Raw genomic sequence first — 25,747 nt, forward strand, 5'->3', positions numbered from 1 at the left:
GTGAAATAAGATCTGTGACAGGCAGGAGTGTGGGACTGAAGCGAGAGAGTTGGTGACAGTTGATACGATACCCCGACCACATGTAGAAAATGTGAAAAGGGGTGTTGATTATGATTTCTGTTCTGCAAATTTTATCTTTACTGGCTTCTGTGCACTTTTATTGTTTAATCAGTGTACAGCCATCTAGGAAGTATCTGAGTGGCAAACTGGGCTTGACCAAGCTTTTCTCTACTTAAAATTAGCCCGAGGCTGACATCCCACTCAACTGAAATGCTAAGGTACACCATGGGGACTTGACCATTAGAGTCCTGCCATTTTGGGGCTCCATAAGCAATATGCAGGGCTTAAGAAAATAATGGACAAAGTGGTTAGACCCCGCACCAGATAGTCTTCCAGCTTTTCCCGGTTAGGGGTCACCACAGTGGATCTTTGGTTCACTACTGATTAGAATATGGAATTTTACAGTGTCTAGTTGCCAGCAAGGTGCCCGCCCTTCACAGAAGGCACACATGCTTGTGCGCCTACCTGTTTGTCTTTTAAAAGTTCACTCGACTGCAGGGAAGACATGCAGACTCCACACAGAAGGCGCTTCAGCCAAGAATTGACATATTTTGAAGATTTGGAAAGCTACCTTAAGTTCAAACCATTTGAAGTTCTATGTGCCTGTCTTGATTTGTTAGGCGTCTGCCATAACTAACTTAGCTATTTGGCCTTTATAGCAGATTGAGGTGTAGTAAAAAAAAAAGTTGCTGAAAAACTAGAGCAGAATTGCCCTACACAGTCTAAAAAATTAAATGCTTTTCTGGTCTAGGTTAGCTGTTAACTGAATTTTTCAGTTTTTGTCAGTGTTAGCTCTGACTTCATCTCATAAAGGGTAAGGCTGCCTTGAAGGTGAAATGGTCATATAAAATGTTGCAAATATTCTTCTTTAATGCTATGTTTACAACCCTTTGTAATCACCACAAAGTTTACGAAACAATTCTTAGTGCAGAGACATTTTTGAAGTAGGCATAGGTGTTGTCTTATTATAGGTTTTTAAACAAGTAGCACACTCTGAAGTAATGGTTGAAAGCAAAGTAATGTCTTGAAGCACTGTTTGGTTACTGAAAGAGTTCTTGGACATTGTGGGCCCTCATCATAGATTCATTGGTGTTTCGTAGGCTAATGACCACAAGGGCCTTTTTAAGCCTAGCCATGTATCCCAAATTTCTGACAAGTTCTTGTGCCCTTGATAAGTGTAAGCAGGGCCAGGGGAGATGAATCATTTAAAGGCTGCCTTTGTCCAAAAAAAGGAATGAATTTCCTGTTCCTATCCAATTGTCCAAGCTAAACTTGAATTGTTTAGGGAGGAGCTCTGTTTCACGTGTTTGGCGAGCCTGTTCCAGAAAAGGGGTAGCCTCTGGGATATGTACTTGTCTTTTCAGCAGGTACTATTTGTATCACAGGCAAGATTTGAGTCTTTTTAGAATGGGTAATTCTGATGCTGTTTTCCAGATAGACAGGAGGTCCATCAAAGTGGGGTCTGACAATGCCTTGTATGCCAGGCATTGATCTCTCCTCACCAGCCTGTAGGAGACCATGCAGGGATGTGGCCTTGAGGCATTCTGCATAGGACATGTTTAGTTGTTGCACCTTGTATTCTTTTAGTGCGGAACCTCCTGTAAACGTTTCGATTTTGAATATGCCTGACTAGATACATACCAGTGGGGGTATTATACTCTGTGATAGGGCTGATGAATGTCAAATGCACTGTAACAGTGCCTTTCTTGTACCTACATGCCAAACCTTTGTTTATAAATTGCATAACCTAGAATAATTTATTTTCTACTGTTCACATGTGATGGTCAAAGGCCAGAGTACCCCCAGGTCCCTGAGTACTAGGTCAGCTTTTAGGGGTGTGTTGTCGGTATGATTGTTATCAGGAGTGGAGGACTTCCTGAAAGGTACTGTTGTGCATTTTATTTGCGCTTAGTTTTAGTCCATGGCTCTGACACCAGTTTGTGTCAGCTGTTCATGGAGAATATTTGTGGACTATTCAGTGACTGCTCCTAATTTGAAATACTCTGCAAATTTAGTACGCCACAAGCTATTGACATTTGCCTTGACTTCAATTAATTAAATGCCAAAAGTAACAGTCCCAGGACCAATCCCTGAGGGGCTCAGCTTGCGACTGGCCTCTTTGTAGAGGAGAACTCCCCAATTTTAACTTCCTAGTTCACGTCTGTGAGCCAGCTGGTTTTACACCAGATGACATAAAGGCTTGTACCTAACCCCGTTAAGTTTGTCAGCAATGCCAGAGTGAGGTATTCTGTCATGCTTTGGTCAGGTCAAGGTAGGTAGTGTGAACCATTTTACCCTCCTCCATTGCTTTGGTGACCTTTTCAAAGATGTCTGCCAGGTTGAGTAGGCACGACCTGTACTTGATGAAACTGTTTTTGGTTGGGTCCAATTTCTGGCGGTTTCCTGTGTCATTACGAATCATTTCCATGATGATTCTTTCCATGGCTTTGCATACGAGGTTAGTGATATTTGTGGACATGTAGTTTCCAAGGCCTGTAGATGGGACAGCCTTTGTGCAGAGGGATGATTGTTCCTGTTCTCCATTCATGAGGCGCAAAACCTTTTTGGAGGCTGCAGTTAAATAGCAGTTTGAGGGCCTGATAGGTCATGTTTCATGCTATATAGAAGGCATCCTGGGGTATTGTTTGGGTCCATTGATGTATTTTTGGCATTGAAGCATTAAGGACCTGTTCCCTAGTGATAACAGGGGGAGTTGTACTTGATGGCATTTCCTGAGGGAAAGTTGAGGGGGAGATGGGGGTAAAGTTGAAGTTGAATTTGTTGGCCAGCAGGGTTGCTGTAGCTTCTGGCTCAGTATAGGTTATTTCATTTACAGTGAGCTCTGTGCACAGTTCTGACTGAGGTAGCTATAGAATTCCTTGTGGTTAAGTTCTGTACTGCCTGGTGTGTACAGCTGTTTCTATGCAGCTATTAACATGCTTGTATAGGATTTCTGTGAACAGTTCTGTGTAGGCAGTAGTGTTCTCGGGGTTTATTAGGGCTTGAAATATTGCTAGGTTATCACTTAATAGTAGGAAGCTAGCCTTAGATTAGTACCGGAGTATTCCAGGTCTAGATGGGGTTCCAGTTTGTTTTACTTCAAAGGAGACCACCTTCTGGTCTGACCTTTATTTTTATTTATTTTACATTTGTTGACTGGGCTAGTCTAGCTGGATATATTTCCATTTTCAGTAGAGGCCTGGGAAGAAGAGCTCCAACAGATATACAAAAGTATAAAATATTGTTATATGGTGAATAAAGGATTAATAAACAAATTAAAACCGGTAATTATTATATTAAAGAGATAAAAACACTTGAGAAAAGCAACAGTAAACATAATATTACTTAAGCTAAAACAAATTAATACAGTAAGAATTATGTACAATCGTTCACATCAGGTAGAAAGATTTCAGCAATAAGTTGATTAGAGTTTAAATAGTGTCAGTCTTACTTACAAGACTAATCGTTTAAATGTTTGGAAGTTTGGTTAGAAGAGGAAGAAACCGAGGTGAAGAGGGTGGTTAGTCAGGGTTACTACAAGGGCATAACCATTGCGTTTGGAGGTGTTTTTTTAAGTTTTTGTGTAGAGTGGCAAGGATGTCATTAAAGTTAGTTCGTTGGGTAACGGGTTCCAGTTTTCTCCTGCTGTGTTGGTAAACAGTCACCAGCCATATTATTAGACTTTGTTATGCTAGCAAGGAGTTTGCTAGAAGAACGTAGGGAGTTCAGATTATTATAGGGGATTAAGAGCTTTGAGAGTATAGGGGTGTTATTGGGTTGGTAAAATATGTTGTGGGCAATTGTGAGTTGGGGGATTATCAGATGGTTTTGCAATTCCAGACAGTCTAGTTGCCTAAGATTAGAACAGTGATGGGTTCTGAAGGGATTGCCAGTAGCAAATCTGGCAATGTTATTATAGGAAGTTGCTAATTTGTTAAGGTTAGTTTTCTTTAGGTTGGTATAAATAGGTGAAGTGTACAGAAGGATTGAGAAGATGGGAGTGAGCAATCTTGGCTCTGGCTGCTAGGGTTAAAAAAGGTTTTATTCTATATAAGGAGCCTATTTTTCTGTTGACTATTTTAATGGTGTTATTTATATGGTAAACAAATGAGAGGTTATTGTCAATGGTTATTCCTAAAAGTTTAGTGGTAGAGTCTGGGAAAAAAACAGTGCCATTATTTGAAGAGATTGATAAATCTAAGGGGGAGGACCTAATAGTGGGTGTAAAGAGAAGTTTTGTTTTGTTGGCATTAAGGAGGAGGCAGCGTTTGGTAAACCATGTTTCTACAGTGTTGAAAACATTTTGAGTAAGATAATATAGTTCTGATGGAGAGGTTGCTGAACATATTAGTGTGGAATCATCTACATATTGAATACAGGTGGCTTGTGGAATTGCTTGTTAACTCAGCACAGCTCCTCGTGGTGTCCTGCAGAGAGCAAAAGAGGGACTTTTACTTGATATAAGTATAATTTTTGTGGCTTTTCTACTGTTTACTACCTAGCGACTGCATTTTCGCCTGTTTGCTACTGCATTTAAACTGATTTTTTGTGTCTAAACTGTTTTTTGCCCTTTAAGTTTCCAATTGTTGCAAATTGTATCTGTAGGCTACACACTCAAGTGTGCTAGCCGATTTATAGCATTTAAAGCATTTATTGACTGTTTTTCTAAATATCTCTTGTTTCCCGCCTTACTGAACTAGATTAGTCCAGTATCAGAGTTTGCTGATCCCTGGGCTTTGTCTTGGTTCCTGTAACTGTTCCATATCCTTATTTGGAAGAAAGGAAGTTTCTTTGTTTACCAGTGGGAGTGGGAAGCACTGAGCAGCCTATTTGTCCATTTTGGAGCGGTATCAGCCAGAAACTAGTAGTCCATTGGCCATTTTGGGTCGATTCCTAGCTCTTTTCAACCCCTTGCTATAAAAAGCACGATTAAAGCGCCGATTTAGCTGAGTTGCCACAATAAGCAGCGGTTAATCAAGGTTAAACTATTCGGGCTACCTAAAGTCCACTCTTCATTTTTTCCCTTAGAACAGCTCTTCTTGAACTGTACTGCTAATCTAACCAGCCTATCCTCTATCTATAAAGTTCAGCTCTACTTGATTCCTAAGTAGACTATTCTCTATCTGTAAAGCCTAGCACTTTCTCTTGAAGTACTTTTTACTCTGATGTAGCACCCTTTTTCGATCACCACATCCCCCGAAGTCTTTTTCAAACTCATCTACATAAAGTTTTTGTCTATTCCTTCTAGTGTGTCGAGGGATCAGTTGCTAGTGTCCTCTCCTGCTCAGCTGGTGAATCTGGGAATATTGAGGCAATGTTACAATGGTCTCATGTACACAGACCACCCTCTCCTTCTCCCACAAAACACAAATATATGTGAGAGATGCAACTATATAACCAAACTGGAGGCTGAGCTCTCTCAACATAGGACTGGCAAGACCAGACAGGAGGAGAAGGTAACCACACACACCACCAACCCAGTCTCACATAGTACTATCACAACTTCAAATTATACACATAAACACACAAAGACATACTCGGAGGCTCTGATCAAAAATCTACCAAAACAGCAGAGGCCACCAAAGCAGACACCCAAACAACTGCCACCACAAGACACAACACATGCAACACATAGACCACAAAGTCAGTGTGCCAAACAGTCACAGCCCTTAAGGCTAAACACAATGCCAGACACACTCGTCATAGGTGACTCCATAGTCAGGTGTCCCACCACCAGATTGAGTAAGGAGAAGGTCACAGTAAGCTGCCTGTCGGGCGCTAGAATCCGCCACATAATGCAAGCACTCTGGTCACTCAACAGCAGGTACAAGTATGACTCTGTCATTGTCCATGCTGGTGTGAACGACCTGAGATGTATCTCCCTGGACTACATGAAAAGAGACCTAGAGGAGCTCTCTGATTATGTAGCCCAGGCAGGTATGACCCTGACCTTGAGCAGTATCCTACCTTCACCAAGAATGATGCCACAATACAGAGACAAGATGATCAGCTTTAATAATTGGCTTAAACTCTGGTGTCATTCAAAGGGGATCCAATGTCTGTCTGCCTGGGATGACATGCTGGACAAGCCACGCTGCTTGCTTGCACCGTCACCCCTGGGCTTCGGATATTGGCAAAAGCTCTTGCCACCCCATAGTGCCTTTTAGGCAAGGCTCAAATTCTAAACCTACCACCCTAGAACACAAAAAAGGAAAACAACTAAGGATAATGCTGCTCAATGCCAGAAGTCTCAACCTCAAGATGCACGCACTCGAAGCCCTTCTCAGTATGGAGAACATCGATGTCTGTGCTGTGACTGAAACCTGGTTCAAGGCTCCTGAGAGCACCCCGGCACTATCAGGTTTTACCTCATATCATGCGTTCCGGCCCCAAAATCCGGACAACACCAAGAAAGGAGGGGGGGGGTGTCCATATTAATCAAGGACACCCTCACCTCAAGGTTGGTGGCAACACACAATGCATTAATAAATGATTTTTTTGGATGTGAATTCTGCTCACGCTCGCTGGTGTTTTTTTGATTGCGCATCGGAGACCATCCCATGAAATTAACCGTAGGCAAGACTGCTCTGCAATTTGTAGCATGCTACAGGCCACCCTCTCAAACTCAGGAACCTCACACAGCTTTCCTGAAAACACTGGAGGGGATAAATGTATCTCCAAACACCATCATACTAGGTGATTTCAGCTATCCGAATATAGACTGGGATCACTACTCAAGCCCCAACACTCTAGCCCAAAGGTTCCTAGAGTTCATAAACTGAAATGCCATGGAACAACTAGTCACCATCCCCACAAGAGGAGAAAACATACTAGATCTCATCATCACGAACATGGGGTCACAGTGTTCTACACCGGAAGTATACCCCTCATTGGTGAGATCAGATCATAAACTAATCTCACTGGAAGTCCACATCCCGCCCCCACCCCAGATAAAAAAGACCACAGTGAAGAACTTCTCAAAAGCCGTCTTCACACTTCTAAAGACTAGTGTGGTCTCTTTCAAGGCCCCCGAGCCAGCGGAAACCATTACTCAAGCCGCTGAATCACTTACAAATGCCTTTTGCCAGCACCTCCAGGACTGCATGGATCAGGCAATCCCAAACTAAACAAAGACTCTTTGTACCAAAGGCAAACGTCCAGTCTGGTGGACCCCAGCCATAAACAAGCTCTACAACAAAAGGAGAAAGCTACTACAAGATAGAGCAAAATCCTTAAAAGGGAAGACACCCTTTATCATTAAGTAAAAACACTAAGATCTCTCATAAAATCATCCAAGGCAAATTTTGAGAGAAAAGTCGCTAAGGACTCAAAAGACAATCATAAGGCTTTTTTTAGCTATGTTAGAAACCTGGGAGGAAACTCCCAGATGTAGTCAGAATTAGTTCAAAATGATGTAAAAATCACTGAACCTACAGACATTGCCAACATATACTGGCTGACAGGTTCAGTGCAAATTCCCCCCCCCCCCAAAAGGAGAGATATCTATACCAGAGGATTGTAGCCCCCCAAACATCTCAAATGCTCAGGTGAGAACTGCTCTCTCCAAGGCGAAAAACACGGCATCCATGGGACCAGATGGTGTCCCCGGTTGTGTGCTCCATGAACTCAATGAGGAATTAAACCCACAGTTAGGGCAACTGTTTAATCTTAGCCTCTCCTCAGGATACATACCCAAGGAGTGGCATACGGCAACTGTGGTCCCACTTCACAAAGGCGGTGCCTCCACCGACCCTGGAAATTACCATCCCATCAGCTTGACAAGCCTGGTCTGCAAAGCTATGGAGAGGATCATAATGGAACTCATAAATAAAGACATAGGGGACTTGCAGACATTGGATCCAACCCAGTTTGGCTTTGTCAAAGGCAGATCATGCCTTTTAAACTTGGTTGACTTTTTCGAAACAGTCACCAAGGCCATTGATGAGGGCAAGGCAAGTCCACACAGCCTACCTTGACCTGGCAAAGGCTTTCGACACAATACCCCACTCGGGTATCATTGAAAAACTCACCAGCTTAAATGTAAACCCTTACGTCACAAGATGGGTTGCAAACTGGCTGACAGAACCCACAGGGTCAGAGTTGCTGGCGCCATGTCAGACTCAAAGCCTGTCACAAGTGGTGTCCCACAGGGCTCAGTCCTGGGCCCACTCTTGTTCGGCATCTACTTTTCAGAAGTACAAGCAAACACAGGAGGATTATGACTGACAAAGTTTGCAGATGACTGCAAACTAGGCGCCATAGTCGAAAACACATCTGACACAGATCCTTCAGAAGGGTCTCATAGAAATGGATAACTGGTGCCAGAGCCATGGCCTAAAGTTAAACGCCAAAAAATGCTTAGTCATACCCTTCGGGAAAAACAAGGTTACCCCTAGCTACCATATAGGTGGCAATCCACTAAGCACAGAAGAGGTTATCAGGGATCTAGGGACCCAGGTTGACAGTAACCTTTCATTTGACACTCAAGTTGCCAAAGTAGTTAGGAAGACTTTCTACATTGCCCACCTGATCATGAAGGGATTCACATCCAGATCAAGGGAGGTCATCGTTCCCCTGTACTCATCATTCATCAGACCAATGATTGAGTGCAATGCCCCATTCGGAATGTATCTGACCCGACACCTGCAGCAATTGGAAAGGCCCCAAAAGTTCCTCACAAAAAGGATAAAGGGTCTCAAATATGTCTTATGCTGCCCGACTGAAGAAACTCCAGCTCTATTCAGTCGCTTACAGTCTGCTCAGAGGTGACCTGTGCCTGACATACAAGGCCATGTCCAACCCGGAATTAATGAACATGCTTCACCTCAAAAAATCTAAATCCATCAGAACTACAAGGGCAAGAGACTTAAACCTTAACACGGTTATTAATAGGACGTGCTGGAGGGACAGATTCATCACCCAGAGACTCCCTATGCTGTGGAACAAAATCCCGGTACATGTGAGGCAGAGCACCTCGCTGGCTTTGTTCAAGAGAAATCTTGACCAATGGATGGGAGATCGCAGGTATACCCCAGGGATTACCTCAGTGTCACTGCTTGACAGAGGCACAGCAAAATAATGGGCATAGTATCCTTCAAACTAAAGGGATGGCGAAAGCCACAAAACTCTGGGCTAGGCTTATAAATGCCCTTGGGCAGATAGCCTAGTATGAACCTATGGATCTCATTGATAAATAATGAGAAAAGAAGTGGTCCAAGAATAGAGCCCTGAGGGACTCCAATGGTGACAGGCAAAAAGGATGAAATTTTGATTTTCCCAGAGAACTGCCTGTTGCTGAGGTAGGATCTAAACCATTTAACAGCCAGAGAGTTAAAGGAAAGTGATTCAAGAATATTGATTAAGAGGGTATGGTTTACCATGTCGAAAGCTTTAGAGGTCAATAGAGTGCAGATGAGAGGATGTTTTTATTACTGTTTCTATTGATAGTACCACTACTGCCCTTCTATCCTTTACAGATACCATGTGATGGCCTAAAGCCATGTTGGCAGTTTGCTATTAAGTTATGTTGAGAGAGATGGTGCAAAAGTTGTTGGTGAATGCATTTTGCCATAATTTTTGCTAAGGTTGATAAGGGAGCAATTGGCCGATAGAGTAATCATTAGAGTTCTTACCTTTATGTAAGGGGATAATGTGGGAGATTTTCCAAGTATCTGGGATGGTTCCTTCTTGAATTGTCCTATTTATAAGGATGGATATAGGATTTTACCAGGGAGGATGTTGGACTAGGAGGGTTGCAGCACTCCTTTATTAGTGAATGCCAGGGCCAGTATGGTTGCACTTCTATTTGGTGCATTGACAGTCTGGTCCAGGGTGTTTTACAAAATTTGTGAGTCTTTGTGCCTGTACATTTGGTGCAGTATGTGATTCCCAGTTAATAGTAGGGTAATTTTAAATTCGCCCATGAATATGGAATTGGGATGGATGGTGAGAGTTTCCAATACGTTTTAAATTCATGGTATGGGTTTCCCTGGTTCATAGAGGGGGCCAATAGCTTGCAAGTAAGTGGTACTGGATTTTACGTATGGTGATTTGAACATGGAGAAGCTCAAGTGCCTTGTCCTGTTTAACCAGCCTTGAGATATGTTTATTTTTTATGTAAATTGAGATAGTTTGTCTAAATGTCTGGAAGGCATTATAACCTTGCTCTGTGCAGCTTTAAACCATGTGTCAGTGACTTCATGGACGTCCGCATCCTCTACGGTAAAGACCTTCTAAGGAGTGGAGGTTTGTGTTTAGGCTCCTAGCATTGAGCTGTAACATTTTCAATTTTTCTTGGTCTTCATTTGCTAAACGCTATCCATTGGATAGTCTTAGGAGTTAGTGTTTTAGTAGCAGATTGCACCTCGCTTCAATGACTGCAGACCAAGGATTGCAATTTAACTTTACCTTGATGGAAAATGACTTTGCAGCCTTTCAATTTTAAAATCGTGCATCATCCAGGCAGCAGCTAAGTGATTGCAGATATGCTGTTACAAGCTTCCAACTCAATTGCAAAGGCTCAGGCTAATGGTTCTTTGAGGGTTGGATCATCAGTATGGTGCTAAGTGGTCCCTGTAAGTATGCCATTTCAGACTGAATTCATTTAAGAAGAGAAGCTTAGTTGGATTTTCCTATCGTGTGAGGAAGTGAAAAGAACGTATGTTTATTCACCCTTGTCTGTCTAGAAATAGGAGTGTCCTCCTATTTTGAGGACTTCAGTTTTTGTTTCACTAGGCAGCTTGTGATTCATGATTCCTGTTGAAGTGTCTTAACAGTGTGTTTTAGTTATTTTAATTGGCTAGTCTGGGTTGCATAAAACGTGCAGAATACTGCCTTTTGCTGGGCAAAAATTTAGTTTGACACTAAAGGTGGCTGAGAATTTCCAGACAGCTTTGTGTGTGTGTGTGTGTGTGTGTGTGTGTGTGTGTGTTTCCTTTTAATAAGTACAAACATCAGTCTGGTAATGAGTCTCATTGACTCATTTGTTACAAGGATACCATATGTTACAAATAATTTTGCAGAGCTCACATGTCTTAACTTTTAAGTACATAATTTAAAACCAATCAACACAGCACAGCTTTCAACCTAAGCCTAGTATTTCCCTAAGAATCTATAAGCTCATCAAGGGAGTAGTGGTGCTATACTTAAGCTGTCAGTGTGCAAGCTATTGCAAACCTATCTAATAATTACTAGTCAGAACTAAACAATATACCTGTTACCTGTCAGGTAATCACTCTTGACAGTTATGCCAAATCCTCCACCTTAAGTTAATGGGCATAGAATTTCAGGCTACCTTGTGGCTATATTTTTCCTTGATGGATGCAATGCTTTTGACACTTTCACCAAAAACTTGTATATAAACTGTCCTCACTAGATCTTGCCATTTCAGCATGCCACTGGTTTCAAAGCTACATAACAGGTATACAGCAAGCAGTAAAATGAGTTTCTGCCTTCCTCCTCATGGGGTCATAGGCTCATAGATTAGTACTAAGCTGACTGACCTTGCAAACCATTTTAAGCCTAGACAATTATCCCTTGTGAGATTCAAACCCTGCACCTTGCGTTTGTAAGGCAAACACCTTTATTAGGCCACCCTCCCCACCCCCTTTTGTTCTTCAGCAGTAGGTGTTCACCAAGGATCTATACGTGGTCACTTGTTCAGTGTATTAGCAATTTCCATACAGCTGCCAATCTTGCCAGCACCATACTATCCAGTATGATGATGATTTGGCTCTTGTTTGTTCTGGCAAAAACCTTTCCACACTAAAATAATTTAGAAATCCTTTTCCTGCATTGAAACTTGGCTAGACAACTCAAAACTCCTAAACCCTATGGAAACCAACCTAATTATCTGCAGTCCTAAACGACTCTCTGCAAAAAGTTGCTTTCAGGAACATCAACTGATTAAAAAAAATTAACTGGTTTCACATACCAAAGTACTAGGCTTTGTCATAGGTAACCAAGCTCTTCAACACCCATCAACCTACAAAAATTCTCAAAGTTGAACATGAGAGAGTTGCAAAATTTGCAACAAATTTCATTTCTACACTCTACCTCTCTTGTCAAACAGTTTAACAGCTTGTCACATTACTCTTTCTTGCATACTCCGCTTATTATAACCATGAACTTTTCTACAAACCAGGCAACTGTCCAACTCTAATACAAAACACTACTCCCCAAATAGAAACTTGTGTGTAGGAGATAAACTTGTTACTTGTCCTAATCAAGTCCAACACGTTTTGTTTTTTCTCTTGGTGATTTGCTATATTCAAACCACGTCTCAAAAATGTGGAATTCCATTCCACACTCTCAAACTTCAAAAATATTTAATATCTTTCATATTGCAACTTAAGCAGTACTTCATGAACATGTGCATCTGTTTCTTGGAGCCGGGTTAGATAAGAGACTCTCACAAATAATTCTACCTTGGTTGACTAATTTGCAGTCTGCTTTGTCATTTACAATTTGGCTATTGTAACCCATGTTTATTTAATTATTCCTCTTACCCATTGTTCTTGCTTTATTCTTTTTATCTTTTCTTTTCCTAAATCCTCCCCTTCTCTCAGCCTCTGTCTCACAGCTCTCCCCTTTCTCTCTCTTCACATAGTAGTTGTACTATACTGTCCTCGAGTCATACCAAATCATCTAGCCTTTCTGGCTAACAGTCTGGCCACACTTTCTATAGTTATGGTTTACCTATGAATGACTAAAGCATGCTTGTTCATATCACAGGTTTCAAAAAATAAGTATCTAAACTGGTGAATCTAACACTATTAAAACATATTTTTTTGCAGGAGGTAAACCCCTGAACGTCCCCAGGTAAGGATGAGCCCCACACTCCCTAATTTACATATACAAACTCAATGTGTTTTCCCCATCTGAGAACGGGGAGAAACATCCCCGAAAATCTTTCTGCTAGCTCACACAATGCAACACATTGTCATGAAAAGTCAATATATTAAATTTTGACATAAAAGCTACTTCACCAGTGCATCAGCTACTTGTAACTATACTGTTAATCATGTACATAAACTCCGCAGCCACAAAACAATGGGGAAAGTGTATGTATCCTTTTGTACTATAACAGTGATGGTTTTGACTTATATTTTGATCATTTTGAGCACACCCAGCTGCGAGTGTAACTGTGTGCACCTTCAGTATATTGTTTTACATCTAGAAGTAAATTTGTCTGCATTCAGATTTAAACTTATGGGAGCAGCTTGACAAGTGCAAATGTCAGTGCACTAGGGATAATGGATGAATTTATTATTTTACAGATCTTGTTGCAACTGAGTAGTTTTAAATTTTCCATGTTTTCTTTGGTATGCACATCTTTGTAATGTTTTGTCTAGGTGCTGATTGATTTGTTAGTAAATGTACAAAAAAAGTTCTTACCATGATGTTCCATCTGTGTTGTCTGTCTTCACTAATCCTTGACTGTGTGCTCAGTTCTGAGGCTGTGAACCGGCTTTGCCATTTTTCCATCTCTTGCCTCCCAAAACTCTCAAGCTGGGCCTTAGCCATAATGCTCCTTCACGAAATTACCTCAGATTGAGTTTGCTTGTAAGAGTGCCAGAAAGACAAGTTGTAGTAAATAAGAGACAATGTCTGTGTCCCTATTATGAAGCCATTCTTTGGGAATATTAGATCTACTAAAAGTCTTAGGCAGGGGGAAGTAGGGGGAGAATGTCAAGGATTAGTGAAGATGGAGAACACAGATGGAACGTTATGGTAAGACGCAACTTCATCTGATGTCGCCAGTCTTCACTGTCCTTGACTGTGGGACAGAGTCCCTATCTACCTGAATCTTGGGAGGTCTCAAGAAAGAATATTCCTGAGGACCTTTGAACCAAATGATGCATGTCCCCTAGAGACCTGGTCTAGTTGGTAATGAGTAGTAAAGGTATGAGGTGAGGCCCATGTAGTTGCTGCATAGATGTCCTCTAAAAAATCTGTAGCATCAAAAACTGCAGAAGCTGCAACAACTCTTGTTGTGGAAGATCTCTCAGGACTTGTTGGATGAAGTCCCTTTGAGTGATAAAGTTGATAAATCCCTAAGCCATTTAGCTAAGGTAACCTTAGAACCTGGGTTACTTAAGGAAAGAGAGGAAAAGAAAATGAACAGTTGGTCGGATTTTTTGATGTCCTTTTCTATGAAGATAAAAACGTAATTGTCTGAAAATCTTAACTGCAGACGGTACTTTACCTTATTACAGAAATTGGGGAAAAAGACTGGTAGATGTAAGGTTTGATTGAGATTTGATTCTGAAACAACCTTTGGCAAAAAAGATAGATTCATCCCGAGAGAGACATTGTCCTTCTAAAATATTAAATAGCTGGACATGCAGGATAAGGCTTGAATTTCCGAAATTCTTCTGGCTGAAGTGATGGCTATCAAAAACTAAGTTTTCCAGGTCAAATACTTTAAATCGAAAGTTGCCAAAGGTTCAAAAGTGGATTAAATGAGTGACCAAGACCAAGGGTAAATCCCATGGAGCAATGGGCTTTTTAAATGGAGGTCTTGGCGTTAAGGTTCCTTTCAAAAAGGCCTTGCACAGTTTGAGACATAAGTGAAGGACCATCAAAACCACCATGGAAATTAGCTATCACAGTGAGATGTACTCGAATGGTAGAAACTGAGGAGCCTCACTGATAAAGGCTAGACATTCTAAAACTTTATCCAAGAGGTACTGCATAGGAATCGCTATTACTGTGAAGTGACCATCTAGCAAATTGTATTCATTTGTTATGGCACTGCTTTCTAGTTGAAGGATTGTGATGGACCAAAATGATTTGTTGGAATGGGGAAGTAAGGGAGGAATGCCTGGCAATCATGGGAACTGGAGAAGCCATGCAGTGAGCTTGAGATGCAGAAGATTTGGATGAACCATTCCTTCTGGGTGAGATAACGGGTCTGGAGCTGGGTCCAGAATCCATGGTTTCTGAAGTAAGAGGCCAAAGGATGGGAAACCAGACTTGTCATTGCCAGAATGGGGCAATGAGGATGATTTTGTTCAACATCTTGGCATTCTTTAGGAAATTACGACATAACTGAGAAGTTGGCAGGGGGGGGGGTCATACAGAAAACAGGGGGGCCAATTGTGAAGAAGCGTTTCTGGGTGATTTCCCCAGGAGGGGGGATTAGTTCAAAGTAACTGCTGCACTTGTTCAGAGGGGATGCAAGTAGATTGCAGCAAGGTTGGCCCCCAGTGGTGGAATATCTTTTCTGCCATTACTGGAGTGCGAGACAACTCGTGAGGTGTTAGGATAGTTCTGCTCAACTTGTCCGCAATCATGTTGGAGCTCCCTGGAATGTGCGTTGCCATTGGAAAGCGTTTGGAAGAAATCACCCATTGCTACACCTGAGGGCTTCTCGACAAAGCAGAAACGTCTTGGTTATCTCTTCTTTTGTTGATGTACCAGACTACTGAAATGTCTGTATTGCCACTGTTCCAAAGGGGAGGATATCTTGAAATGTTCGTAACACTAAGAGCACTGCCTTTATCTTTAGAACATTTAATATGCAAATGGGCCTCCATCTGTGACCATGTTCCTAAGACTCTTTCCCAGATGACCCCCCCCCCCACCCAATCTGGGAAGCATCTGTGGTTACTATGGCTTGGGGCTGAGGTTGGATAAAGGGACGGCCCGACAACATTTTGTTGGATTGGAGCCACCAAGACAGATCTAGTTTGCAATGGTTGGTGATCAAAATCTGATGAGACCTTGGTTTAATAATGACCATTGGGAGGCGAGAAGCTGTTGAAGAAACCACATGTGATGTCTGGCCATAGGAACTAGGGTAATAGAGGTTGCCATTGACTCTAGAGCTTGCAGGATGAGTCTTGCTGGAACACTTCTGTTCTGAATGATGCAGTTTACTTGTAAACTTTTCCTTTTAGAGCTTTTCTAATGGGAGTGATGCAAATCACATGACTGTGTCTAGTATAGCTCCAATGAATTCCAGCTGTTGTGTGGGTTCTGAATGTGATTTTTCGTAATTTATTGTGATTCCTAAGGTAGAGCAAAGATGAAGGGCGTAATCTCTTGCCTGTATGAGTTGATGCTTGGTGTTAGCGGTAAGGAGCTAGTCGTTGAGATGGGAACACGCTGAATCCTAGTAGTCTGAGATGCGCTGCTACTACTGCCATGCAATTGGTAAACACCCTGGGGGTTGTGGTGAGGCCAAATGGCAGTGCCCTGAACTGATAGTGACTGGCTCCCAGACAGAAGCACAGGAATCTTCTGGAGCGCTTGTTCATTTTTATGTGGTAATGCGCATCGTGAAGATCTATTGAGTACATAAAGTCTTCTGTTTCCAAAAAATGGAAGTATTGACTGTACCGAGACCATCTGGAATTTGGTTTGTTGAAGTGATTTGTTCAACTGGCTGAGATCCAAAATGGGTTTCCAGTCCCTTGTTTTTTGACACTAAAAAGAACCTTGTAGATTCTGGTTCCTCTCTGATGTGGTAGGGCTGTTTGACTCCTTGTATTTTTATTTACTATTTATTTATTTTTTGTTGAAAGGGGAATAATATATCCTCTGGAAATTATCCCCTGCACGTGTTTGTTTAGTGTCCTTTGTAGCCAGGCAGATTGGTGCAGGGATAATTGTCCCCCCGACTGCCTCCAGAGGAAGGCAATTGGGCCTCCATTCAAGAGTGCTGGTAGGAGTTACTTGAGAAGGAATCTCTGGACTCCTGGTTCTGTGGGCCACTTATGCCTCTTGTATGGCATCTTCCATTATCACTTTCCCCTCTGCGCTTGGGGAAGTCCCTGCCACTTGAGTCTTGGAAAGGCCCTTGGGTCTTTTTGAACCATAGCCTCCCACTTCTCTGGTTCTTGGAGTATGGCCATTGAGGAATGGAGAAACATATGCCCACGGCAGAAAGTCTTCTCATCTTTCTCACATCTGGCTAGTGTGGCTCTAACCTTTTGTCCAAACAAGGATGATCTGTCAAATGAAGCGTTGATGAAAGAACATTTAAATGGTACTGCAAAGTCACACTGGTGTACAGACGAGTCTCCTGGTGGCTGTCTGAACCTGCTGCTCTTGTTGTCTTTTCAGCTGCATGAGCAATTGGCCTCCTGGATGAATTGGAAATAGATTAGAGTGTGACCATCTGAGAGGTAAGCTTGTTTCTGACCCTTTCAACTACTGCTTCTGTGAGAGTGTCTGAAAGCTTTTATCAGATTTCTCTGCAATCTAGTGAAGTGTGCCATATAATTAGAGTACTGAAGTGCGAAGGTTGATGAAACAAGTACATGCTTCCCAAACCTATCCATATTCCTAGACTCCTTGTTTGGGGGATGGATAGTAGGACTTTCTTCTGCAAGTTCCTTTTTTGGTGGCAGCAACTGTTACCACAGCGTCCACAGGAATACTCATGGCCCAGTGTTCATCCTTGGGGGCAGACAGAATCCGGTCAGGTCTCTTAGGGATTGGCTCGATTGAGTCAGAAGTCATCTGTGCCTGCTGAGCGATAAATTTTTAATGAGCTCTTCAGTGGGTAGAGAGATCAAAAAGGTAGAGGACTGGACATGAAAAGCCTCCAGGTATACAGATTCCTTTGTTGAAGGTAGAAGTCCAGCCACCCCTCTGCTTTTGAGTTTCTAGGATGTCCCCGAAGGAAACGTCATCAGGGGTGACCTAGGGGAGCCTACTCCATCAAAAATTGGTATCCTCTGTGACCTAGGGGAGCTACTCCATCAAAAATTGGTATCCTCTGTGAAAGACTTTTCTGGGCAGTCCAAGTGCTTCATTTTCCACTTTTTCTTCGAAGGTACTTCAGTGGGATGTTCTGGAGAGGTATCCAAAGAGGAAATCACCATGGTGGATCATTCCTGAGGCTTCTGTGCCCTCTATCCCAGGGATGACCCTGGAAGAAGCTCCTGGTTGAGGGAATGTAAACTATTCTTGACCCGACAGGGATAGCATAGACTGGAAGTCCACAGTGGACAAGGCCTTCTCTATGGCCCAAGTCAGCCCCCCCCCCGTAAAGGGATGGGAGCAGGGAACCGAAATAGATTCCTTCGGAACCGTAGTCACATCCTGCACCCAGGAAGCTGCCTCCGAGGCAGAAGCCAAGGTTGAGCTTATGAATGCTGAGGCCCCAAGGGGCGTGGAAGGCTCCAAAAATAGCAAAGTTGAACCCTGCCCCTCAGAACCAGCAAGGAAGCCCCGACCCCAGCAGGTCTCCGGTTCCAGCAAACCGGAAGAGCTTAAGGAAATTATCTGTGCCAGAGAAAGAGCTCTAACTGGCACTAAGGCAGTTGGAGCTCGGAAGTAGGTACCAGGGGCTCCAAATTCTCTACTGGAGATGGAGGAGGAATCTGAATGGGCATTGAGGAATGACAGGTTCCAGAGCTGAGTTGGCTTGAACTGAGTATTGAGGCAATTCCCTTGCCATCAGTAACTGGTTTACCAGTCTCATAATATCTGACTTGGAAAGACTCTTGGACTGAATCGAGGAGGCTGATGGGGGGCATAGGTGGTCTTTGTTCCAAAAACTACTTGATGGACAGTCAGCAAATAGGTCCACCGATGGAGAATAAGAGGCCCTTGGTAATGTAGTAAGCCAAGGCTGCTTTGGTACAGAGGATTCTATTGGTAACTAAGCTTCAGATGTCTACACTGAAGTTTGAGTCGAGGATGCAGTCGACACCAAAGGATGTCTGGTCCATTTTCCGGGTGGTTCCAATGAATTTGTCAGAACCAAATGTGATTATTTTTTAGCATTTAGATGGAGGGAGAGCTGGATTCAGTCTTGGGACCATATAGCACCTCTTCAGAATCACTCCATTAGTTCTTTTTAAAATAAGCTTGTTTTCTCACTCTGTTAAGGTTCTAGTGGAGAAGCCATGACTAATAACACAATCCTCCTGGAGATGGTCAACACCTAAACAGTAAACGCGGAGGGTGTGTTTATCTGAGTTGGGCATTTTTCTTTTGTATTTCTGGCACCTCTTAAACCCAGAGATGCCCTTAGTAGACTTATCGGCCATAGTAAAAAAAAAAATAGAGGTCTAAACTGTGCTGGCGCACAGAGAGAGACGGTCTCTCTCTCTCTTTGGAAAGAACTGAAAGAGAAAAAATTACTCGCAATGGTAATAAGTCAGGCATGCACAAAACAGGAACGGGCAGGTAAAAATGTAGAAAATTTGTAGAAAGGAGGATACAAGGCCAAAATTAAAGTCACAGTAACATACTGCCAAGGCCGAGATTGGTTGATCGCGTCTGACGCTAAGAAGCGGCAAACGCTTGCTGGGGTAATTTAGTGAAGGAACATTATGGGTAGAGCTTAGCTTGAAAGTTTTGAGACTGACAGGCTGGAAAAACGTCAGTCTGTTCCAAGGCTCGGAACAGGGCCCACAGTCCAGCGTTAACTTATTACATCTGAGTGATGTCTCCAGGTGAATCTGCAGTTACCTCCTACTGCTCCTCTAGGCATCAAATATTACTTGTCCATATTTGCATTAATAATTCCAAATCATGCTACATACAAAGTTTCAGAATATTTTATCTTGAAGCATACATGATGGCAAACACAATTGTATTGATATTTGACCTCTGTCGGAGTATTTGTTAGAATTGTAAGGTGATAACTTCATCTTTAAAGGCTCAGGCCGCACCCACTAGGAGTTAACAGTACGCACTCAAAACAGTTTTACTGGAGTGAAGGAGGTAAGTGACGTTTGACAACATCAGATCTGTAACTTTATTGATGAATCTGTATGAATAATTTAATTTTATTTCACTGGTCCGCGGACCTTTATAAATTTCAATTAGAGCCTGAAAAGTTTCTTCTGATTTGAGTGTGCTTCTGCGTGCAGGACATGGCTGAAAGTGTATTGGAATTGATTTGTAGATTAAAATTGTGTGTGTGTGCGCTCCATATGCACAGTGCTTTGCTATAGTCTTGGATGGTGGCTGAAAGGCTTTTCTGAATCAGTTTGTCTCACTGGAGGTGACGAATTTAGGCTGTGTACTACATTAACTTGCATTATCCTTTAATTAGGGGGAAGCAGAAAGTGATGAACAGTCATCCAATGATCAGGCCTCAACAACGAGAATGAAGACTGCCTTCAGAGCACAAAATATTGCCAGCCTACAGGAACTTGGTAAGTTGAGCATTTGTTTTTAAGTGGGGCGGTGCAGCTTTTATATACAAGAAAAATAAGTGTTATATACTGATACTTTTGATTTAATGAACAGATGTGCCTTACTGGTCATGTCTCAGAAGGGCCCAGTTGTCTACTCACCAAATAGAGAGCAAAAATTCCTTTTTCTTTGTACTTCCAGATATAAAAGTACAAAGCCTGGAAGTACTAGAGTAATAAGACTCTTCCTTTTTGCGTTTTGTAGACCATGCACACAATCCACAAAATAGTCCTCTGTAAGTGTGTATTGGGGTTGTATGAATTTGTGAACATATTGGTTAATTACAATAAATATTTTCTGGTTTGCTTAGAAACCAGAATAGTTGAGCAATTCTGAGAATGTTGGTTTCACTTCTGAAGTAAAACAGACAAATGCTTTCCACACTCTTGTTTTGCTTCTGTCGATCTTCCTATTTCTTTTCTGGTTGTTCAAAAGTTGGTGCCCTTGGCTGATAACTTTGCTTCCAGTCTTGAGATACCCTTTTGTTGCCAGCATAAGCATGTTGACTAGACTTGCCCACACAGCAGTTGGCAAGTCCGTTCCAAGTCATGATTGCTGTGATTAAAACATGCGTTATTGTACTGATTCAGATTCAAGGGAAAGCGTAGAATGGTTACTCTTACTTAGCTGCTATTGTTTTTTGGTCCTGTGACTTTTGGGCCTCTTGGAGCCATAGAAATATCAACTAGCTGTGTTCCACATGTAGAGCCTCACTGAGCTGTTTTAAACCTTTTAAAAAATTCTATGCAAGGCTTTTGAAAGTAATACTTGACTATTGTGGACTGTAAGCCTGCCATCTTTCAAGCTGGATTCATGTTTTTTATTTTTTCTTTCCTGGAATAAACATAGTGGTACACACTGTCACTGTCAAGTCACCATATGGTTTCAAAAATAGGAAGAAGGATTTTTCATGGCGCCTCTGTCCTATCTGTATACAGTTTACCACATTTGTTGCTGATGGGTGGGTGTGTGGGTCTGTTTATTTTTTGAAGCCTTTGGTAGAATGCATTGGATCTTAAATCATACAAGCCACACTTCCATTGGATAAAGCTTTTGGTTTGATGTCGTAATTGTCAAGATGGTCACATAGAATGCAGTCTGATATCCTATTCTTTCTCACCTGATAGGTCTTTGATCCAACTTGGCCTCTTACACCAGGCTTAAGGATTCAGCTGTTGAGCTCTTCTCTTTACACACAGTGCCCCACCATCCTGACATACCCCAGATATTGTTGGCTTGCCACATCATTCAAAATTTGACCAAGGAGCTTTTCAAATCTTTCAGGATTCATGCCTGTGGAGGAACAAAAAAAAGTTTCTCTTACAACTATCCGCTCTTTAGTTTATTTCCAATGCATCCATGAAGCTGATCTCACATGCAGCTGAAGGTACCTCTAATTCTGTGGGTTCAGGCATTGCAGCCAGGAGGTTCACCTGGATGCATCTGTGAGATTTTGTGGAGCACTTCGTCTTTATTCATCAATGCTTCTTTTGATGGATCATCATTGTTCATCCCCAAAGTTAAGGAAGCTGTTTCCAGAAGTGATTAAGATGGAAAGACCCTTTCTGCTGTTGGGAATTGTTTTTCTATCCCTCAGAGTTCCTTCTCCAGGAATCAATGAAGTGGTAAAAAGATGTGGTTTTGCAAGTCCCAATGGCCTTTCCAGGACTTGTAAGGAGATGGTTGTTTGTGGAGCAGAGGATGCAACTCTAATGGAAGATGGTCTTCTCAGCAGGGATGGCCCGTAGAACCAGGGCTTGATAGATAGTCTCTGAAAAGCCCTACTAGTGCTGTTAAAAGGTTGCTTCACTGCTGTACTCTGAGTAGAGGGACACTTATCTCTGCACCCAGAAGCATCCATCACACAAGACACTTGGGTGCAGAAAATTGTATCCAGAGGATATTTCTTACCATTTTCCCAAATTCCTCCAACAAAAATGGAAAACATCCCCAATGTCCTGCCCAGTCGGAGGGAAGAAACAGCCCTGGAAATAGTAAAGCTGATAGAAAAGAGTCTTCCAAAAAGTCCCTCCATACCAGCAAGGATCAGGAAATTATTCAAGATTCTTTTTAGTGCCAGAGAAGACGGGACTTGAGACCAATCCTGGATCTCAGCTAACTAAATCAGTATGCAAAATATTCAACGTTCCGTATGGTCCTGGTTCAGTCCATTTTTGCCTGTACTGTGAAAGGATGATTGGATGTGCTTGATGGATCTTCAAAATGCATACCATCCTATCAAAATGAACAGTTGCTCCAGATGATGCCTGCTCCTCAGGCTGGGAGCCAGTTATGACCAGTTTGAAACACTGCCCTTTGGTCTCACCATAGCCCCCAGTGTGTTCAAATGTATGGCAGTGCTAACTGCTCACCAGAGACTACTGAGATTTTGTGCATTTCCATACTTAAATGACTGGCTCCTGACTGTGCCCCATTCATGCATTTACTGGTTCAAGCAAGGAATTACTTGCTCCAGTTTTATGTCAACTGGGCATCGTGGTCACTTAGTCCAAATCGTAACTTATGCCTTCTAAGTCTCTGAAATTCACAGTTTTGTACGCAGTCAACCAAATAGCTTTACTTCCTCTAACAAGAGTTTGCACTCCCAGGTTATAGGTCACGAATTTGACCTCTCATTCTTACCCTACAGCAAGGCTAGTCCTCCAAGCCTTAGGATTGATGGTAGCCAGATTTCATATGTGGGCCCTGCAGTAGACTCTCAGTGCAGTGGTCTGTTCTTCAGTATTCTTTAAGCACTCCAGTCAAGCTTTCTAAAGTTTGCAGGGACCATCTTCTTTGGATTTGTTCAGAAAAACTCTATCATGGTTGCCCACAGCCACAGTCAATGGGGATGCATTTCAAATTGGGTAGGAGGGCATTTCTTGGGGAGGACAGTCCAGTGTGCATGGTCCCTGGAAGAGGCCGATATGCACATCACTGTCCTGGAAATGAGCAGTCCTACTGGTGTTGTAGGCTTTTTCAAGATGTTCTGTCTTCATGGATGATAGTAGTAGAAACTAAAATGTCAGTCTGCTATGTCAGCATATAGGAGGAACCAGGTCTTACCCATTGTATTGAGAGGCAGTGAGAATGTGATAATGGGCAATCTCTTCCAGTCACTTTCTGATGGCAGTGCACATTACCGGGAAAACCCCAAGTGCTTACAGATAGACTAAGCAGATCAGCTTTGCCTCATGAGTGTTCTATCAATGAAAGAATGGCTGAAAAGATTTTTTGTCTATGGGGGCCAGCCATGCTGTGTCCAGACCTTGGGGGCCAGCCATGCTGTGCCCAGCCCTTCTGTGTCATCTGACAGGGTAAAACACCCTGGCATCGACCACCTTAGTTTGACCTCTCTGACTTGCCTGAACGATAGGTTTGTGCATAATGAAACCCCATCCTTTTTTTTTTTTCTTTTTCTTTTTTAACCTAAAGGGGCTTCTGTATCCAGCCTAAAACGGGTCATCAGTTTGCCTGTTTTCCAAATTTTTAAACCAAGACAACATGCTGCATCTTCTGGATGTACATTATAAGCTTAGATTTTTTTATCTGTACAGAACCAAAGAATTTAGGAAAACTGACCAATTATTTGTATCCTCTTCTAAGACCTAATTGGGTAAAGCAGTGTCTAAAGTGGCCATTGCTAAATGGTTGACTGACTTGTATGTCCTTTGCTTATAAAGAAAGAGGTTTATCCTTGCCTAAGCCCACTGAAGTGCACTGCATAAGGTCTGTAGCCACTTTGTCTGCTTTCTGGTCAAGAATGTCCATAGATATTTGTGCAGCTGCCACTTGGTCCATTGCTCATTAAAGTTAGACATGCTTTCCAGAAGTAGGACAGCATTTGGTTCTGCTGTTCTCCACAATATTACAAGAGGTCACCCAAGGTTCATTTAGCTGGGGACTCTGTCTTATCAGTTGAATGAATGAAAGTGACATCTGATACAAAAGTTATATACTCAGTATGCATCTGTGTTGTCCATTTTCATTTCTCCTCTACTTCCTGTCCTACAGCCCCCTTATTTTCTTCCTGATGAGACTTAAGGGATGTCCATTTGGGAACCCACAGATTCCGTATTTGGACTCCAGCTTTTCTGTGTCTGTCTTACTTTTTCATAATGATTAATAGATATGTATTAGTATTGGGTCAGCAGACTCCGTCTGAGATGTCAGGATTGTGGGACATTGTGGGTAAAGGGAGGCGCTCGAGAAAACTATCATAAAGTCTTGTTTAAGTGGCAGAGTCGCATCCGAGGCCTGATCAAAGACATCAGTTGAAGAATGAAACTGGACAACACAGATGCATCATTATGGTGAGTGAATACTGAACAACATATGTCCTTTTAAATGAGCTGTCTGTGCTGGATACAGTCACCTCCTAGTAGACACCCTTCTACCCATGGGGGATTGCATTCATTTCTTCAGAGTCCTCTGAATGTAAAGATGGAGTGCTCTGATTAATATTTCATTTGTGTCCTCCATGTTTTTCTGCATTTGCAAATATAATAAAACTATATGAGCTCATTTAGGTCTTGAATTTCCTTTTCTCAAATTCTACAAGATACGTTCAAGGTAGCAAAACAAATTTAAAGAATATATGTACACATTACAAGTAAAGCATACTGAAGTTTTCGTTTTCATACTGTGTATATTCATTTTAACACTTATTCACTTCATTACATGAATTGATCAGCTCCTGTCTTCTCTTATGGATCATAGGAAGTTACTAGGCTAATGGTCCTAGGTCCCCTTACAAGCCTAGCGTAGTTCTACCTGTATTTCCACAATATAGGATCATAGGAAATTACTAACCCTCACTCCCTCTGAGCATTATTTTTTATTAGTTGATCATCGTAATAACTACTACGGAAAACTTAGCTGTATGGGTTACATCCTAACAAGCATGTAACAGCTGGCCAGCCTTCAAAGATTCAGGGCACTTCCATGAGCTCAAACCCTTAGGCAACTCTAGCTGAGCTGCCTAAAAGCACAGGTTTGAGCTCCAGCTTTCCTGATGATTAAGAGAGCACTCTTTCGGGCTTTTGACTATCAACCGCTTGTGCTATTACTTTGCACAGAAATTCCCTTTGGGGTGGGAAAAACTTCCACATAACAATATTAAGTTTTCTTAGAAGAAAAGTGCATTTAATATAGGAGTTTTGTGTTTTAAGACTGTCATGAGACATAACTGCACAGGAGTGCACTTTTTTTCACAGTGTGCTTAAAAGGAAAAGTTGTTAAACTGTTTTCTGTGGAGAATGTATATATTTTTTACTTGGTCCTGAGAAAGTGAATTAAAGTGCTTATTACTATTTTTTTTTTTTGTGGTGGAAAGGTGACCTTTAACTAAATATTTGTGACTGCTTGAGCTGTTTTCCCAGAGGAAAGGGGTACCATTTGTGGCTTGACCATGGAATATAAACTTCAATTCCATTATCTGTGTCTGCCAGCTACAAAAAGAAAAAGTTAAGCAAACAGCTTTTGGCCCCAAGGGGGGTTGCCCCGGTGGTGGACTTTTTTGGGG

At 42.1% G+C, this 25,747-nt stretch overlaps 1 protein-coding gene across 1 annotated transcript in view; it reads left to right on the forward strand.

The window, feature by feature from the left end:
• Nucleotides 1-25,747, forward strand: part of UBR4 (ubiquitin protein ligase E3 component n-recognin 4) — a 3,959,899-nt gene that overhangs the window by 66,710 nt on the left and 3,867,442 nt on the right. Inside the window, 1 exon segment of the mRNA XM_044087073.1 lies at nucleotides 20,081-20,183. Coding sequence (XP_043943008.1) covers nucleotides 20,081-20,183 — 103 coding nt within the window.

Source organism: Protopterus annectens, chromosome 1.part1 (genome assembly GCF_019279795.1).
Source record: "Protopterus annectens isolate FY-2018-M chromosome 1.part1, PAN1.0, whole genome shotgun sequence".
NCBI lineage: Eukaryota > Metazoa > Chordata > Ceratodontiformes > Protopteridae > Protopterus > Protopterus annectens.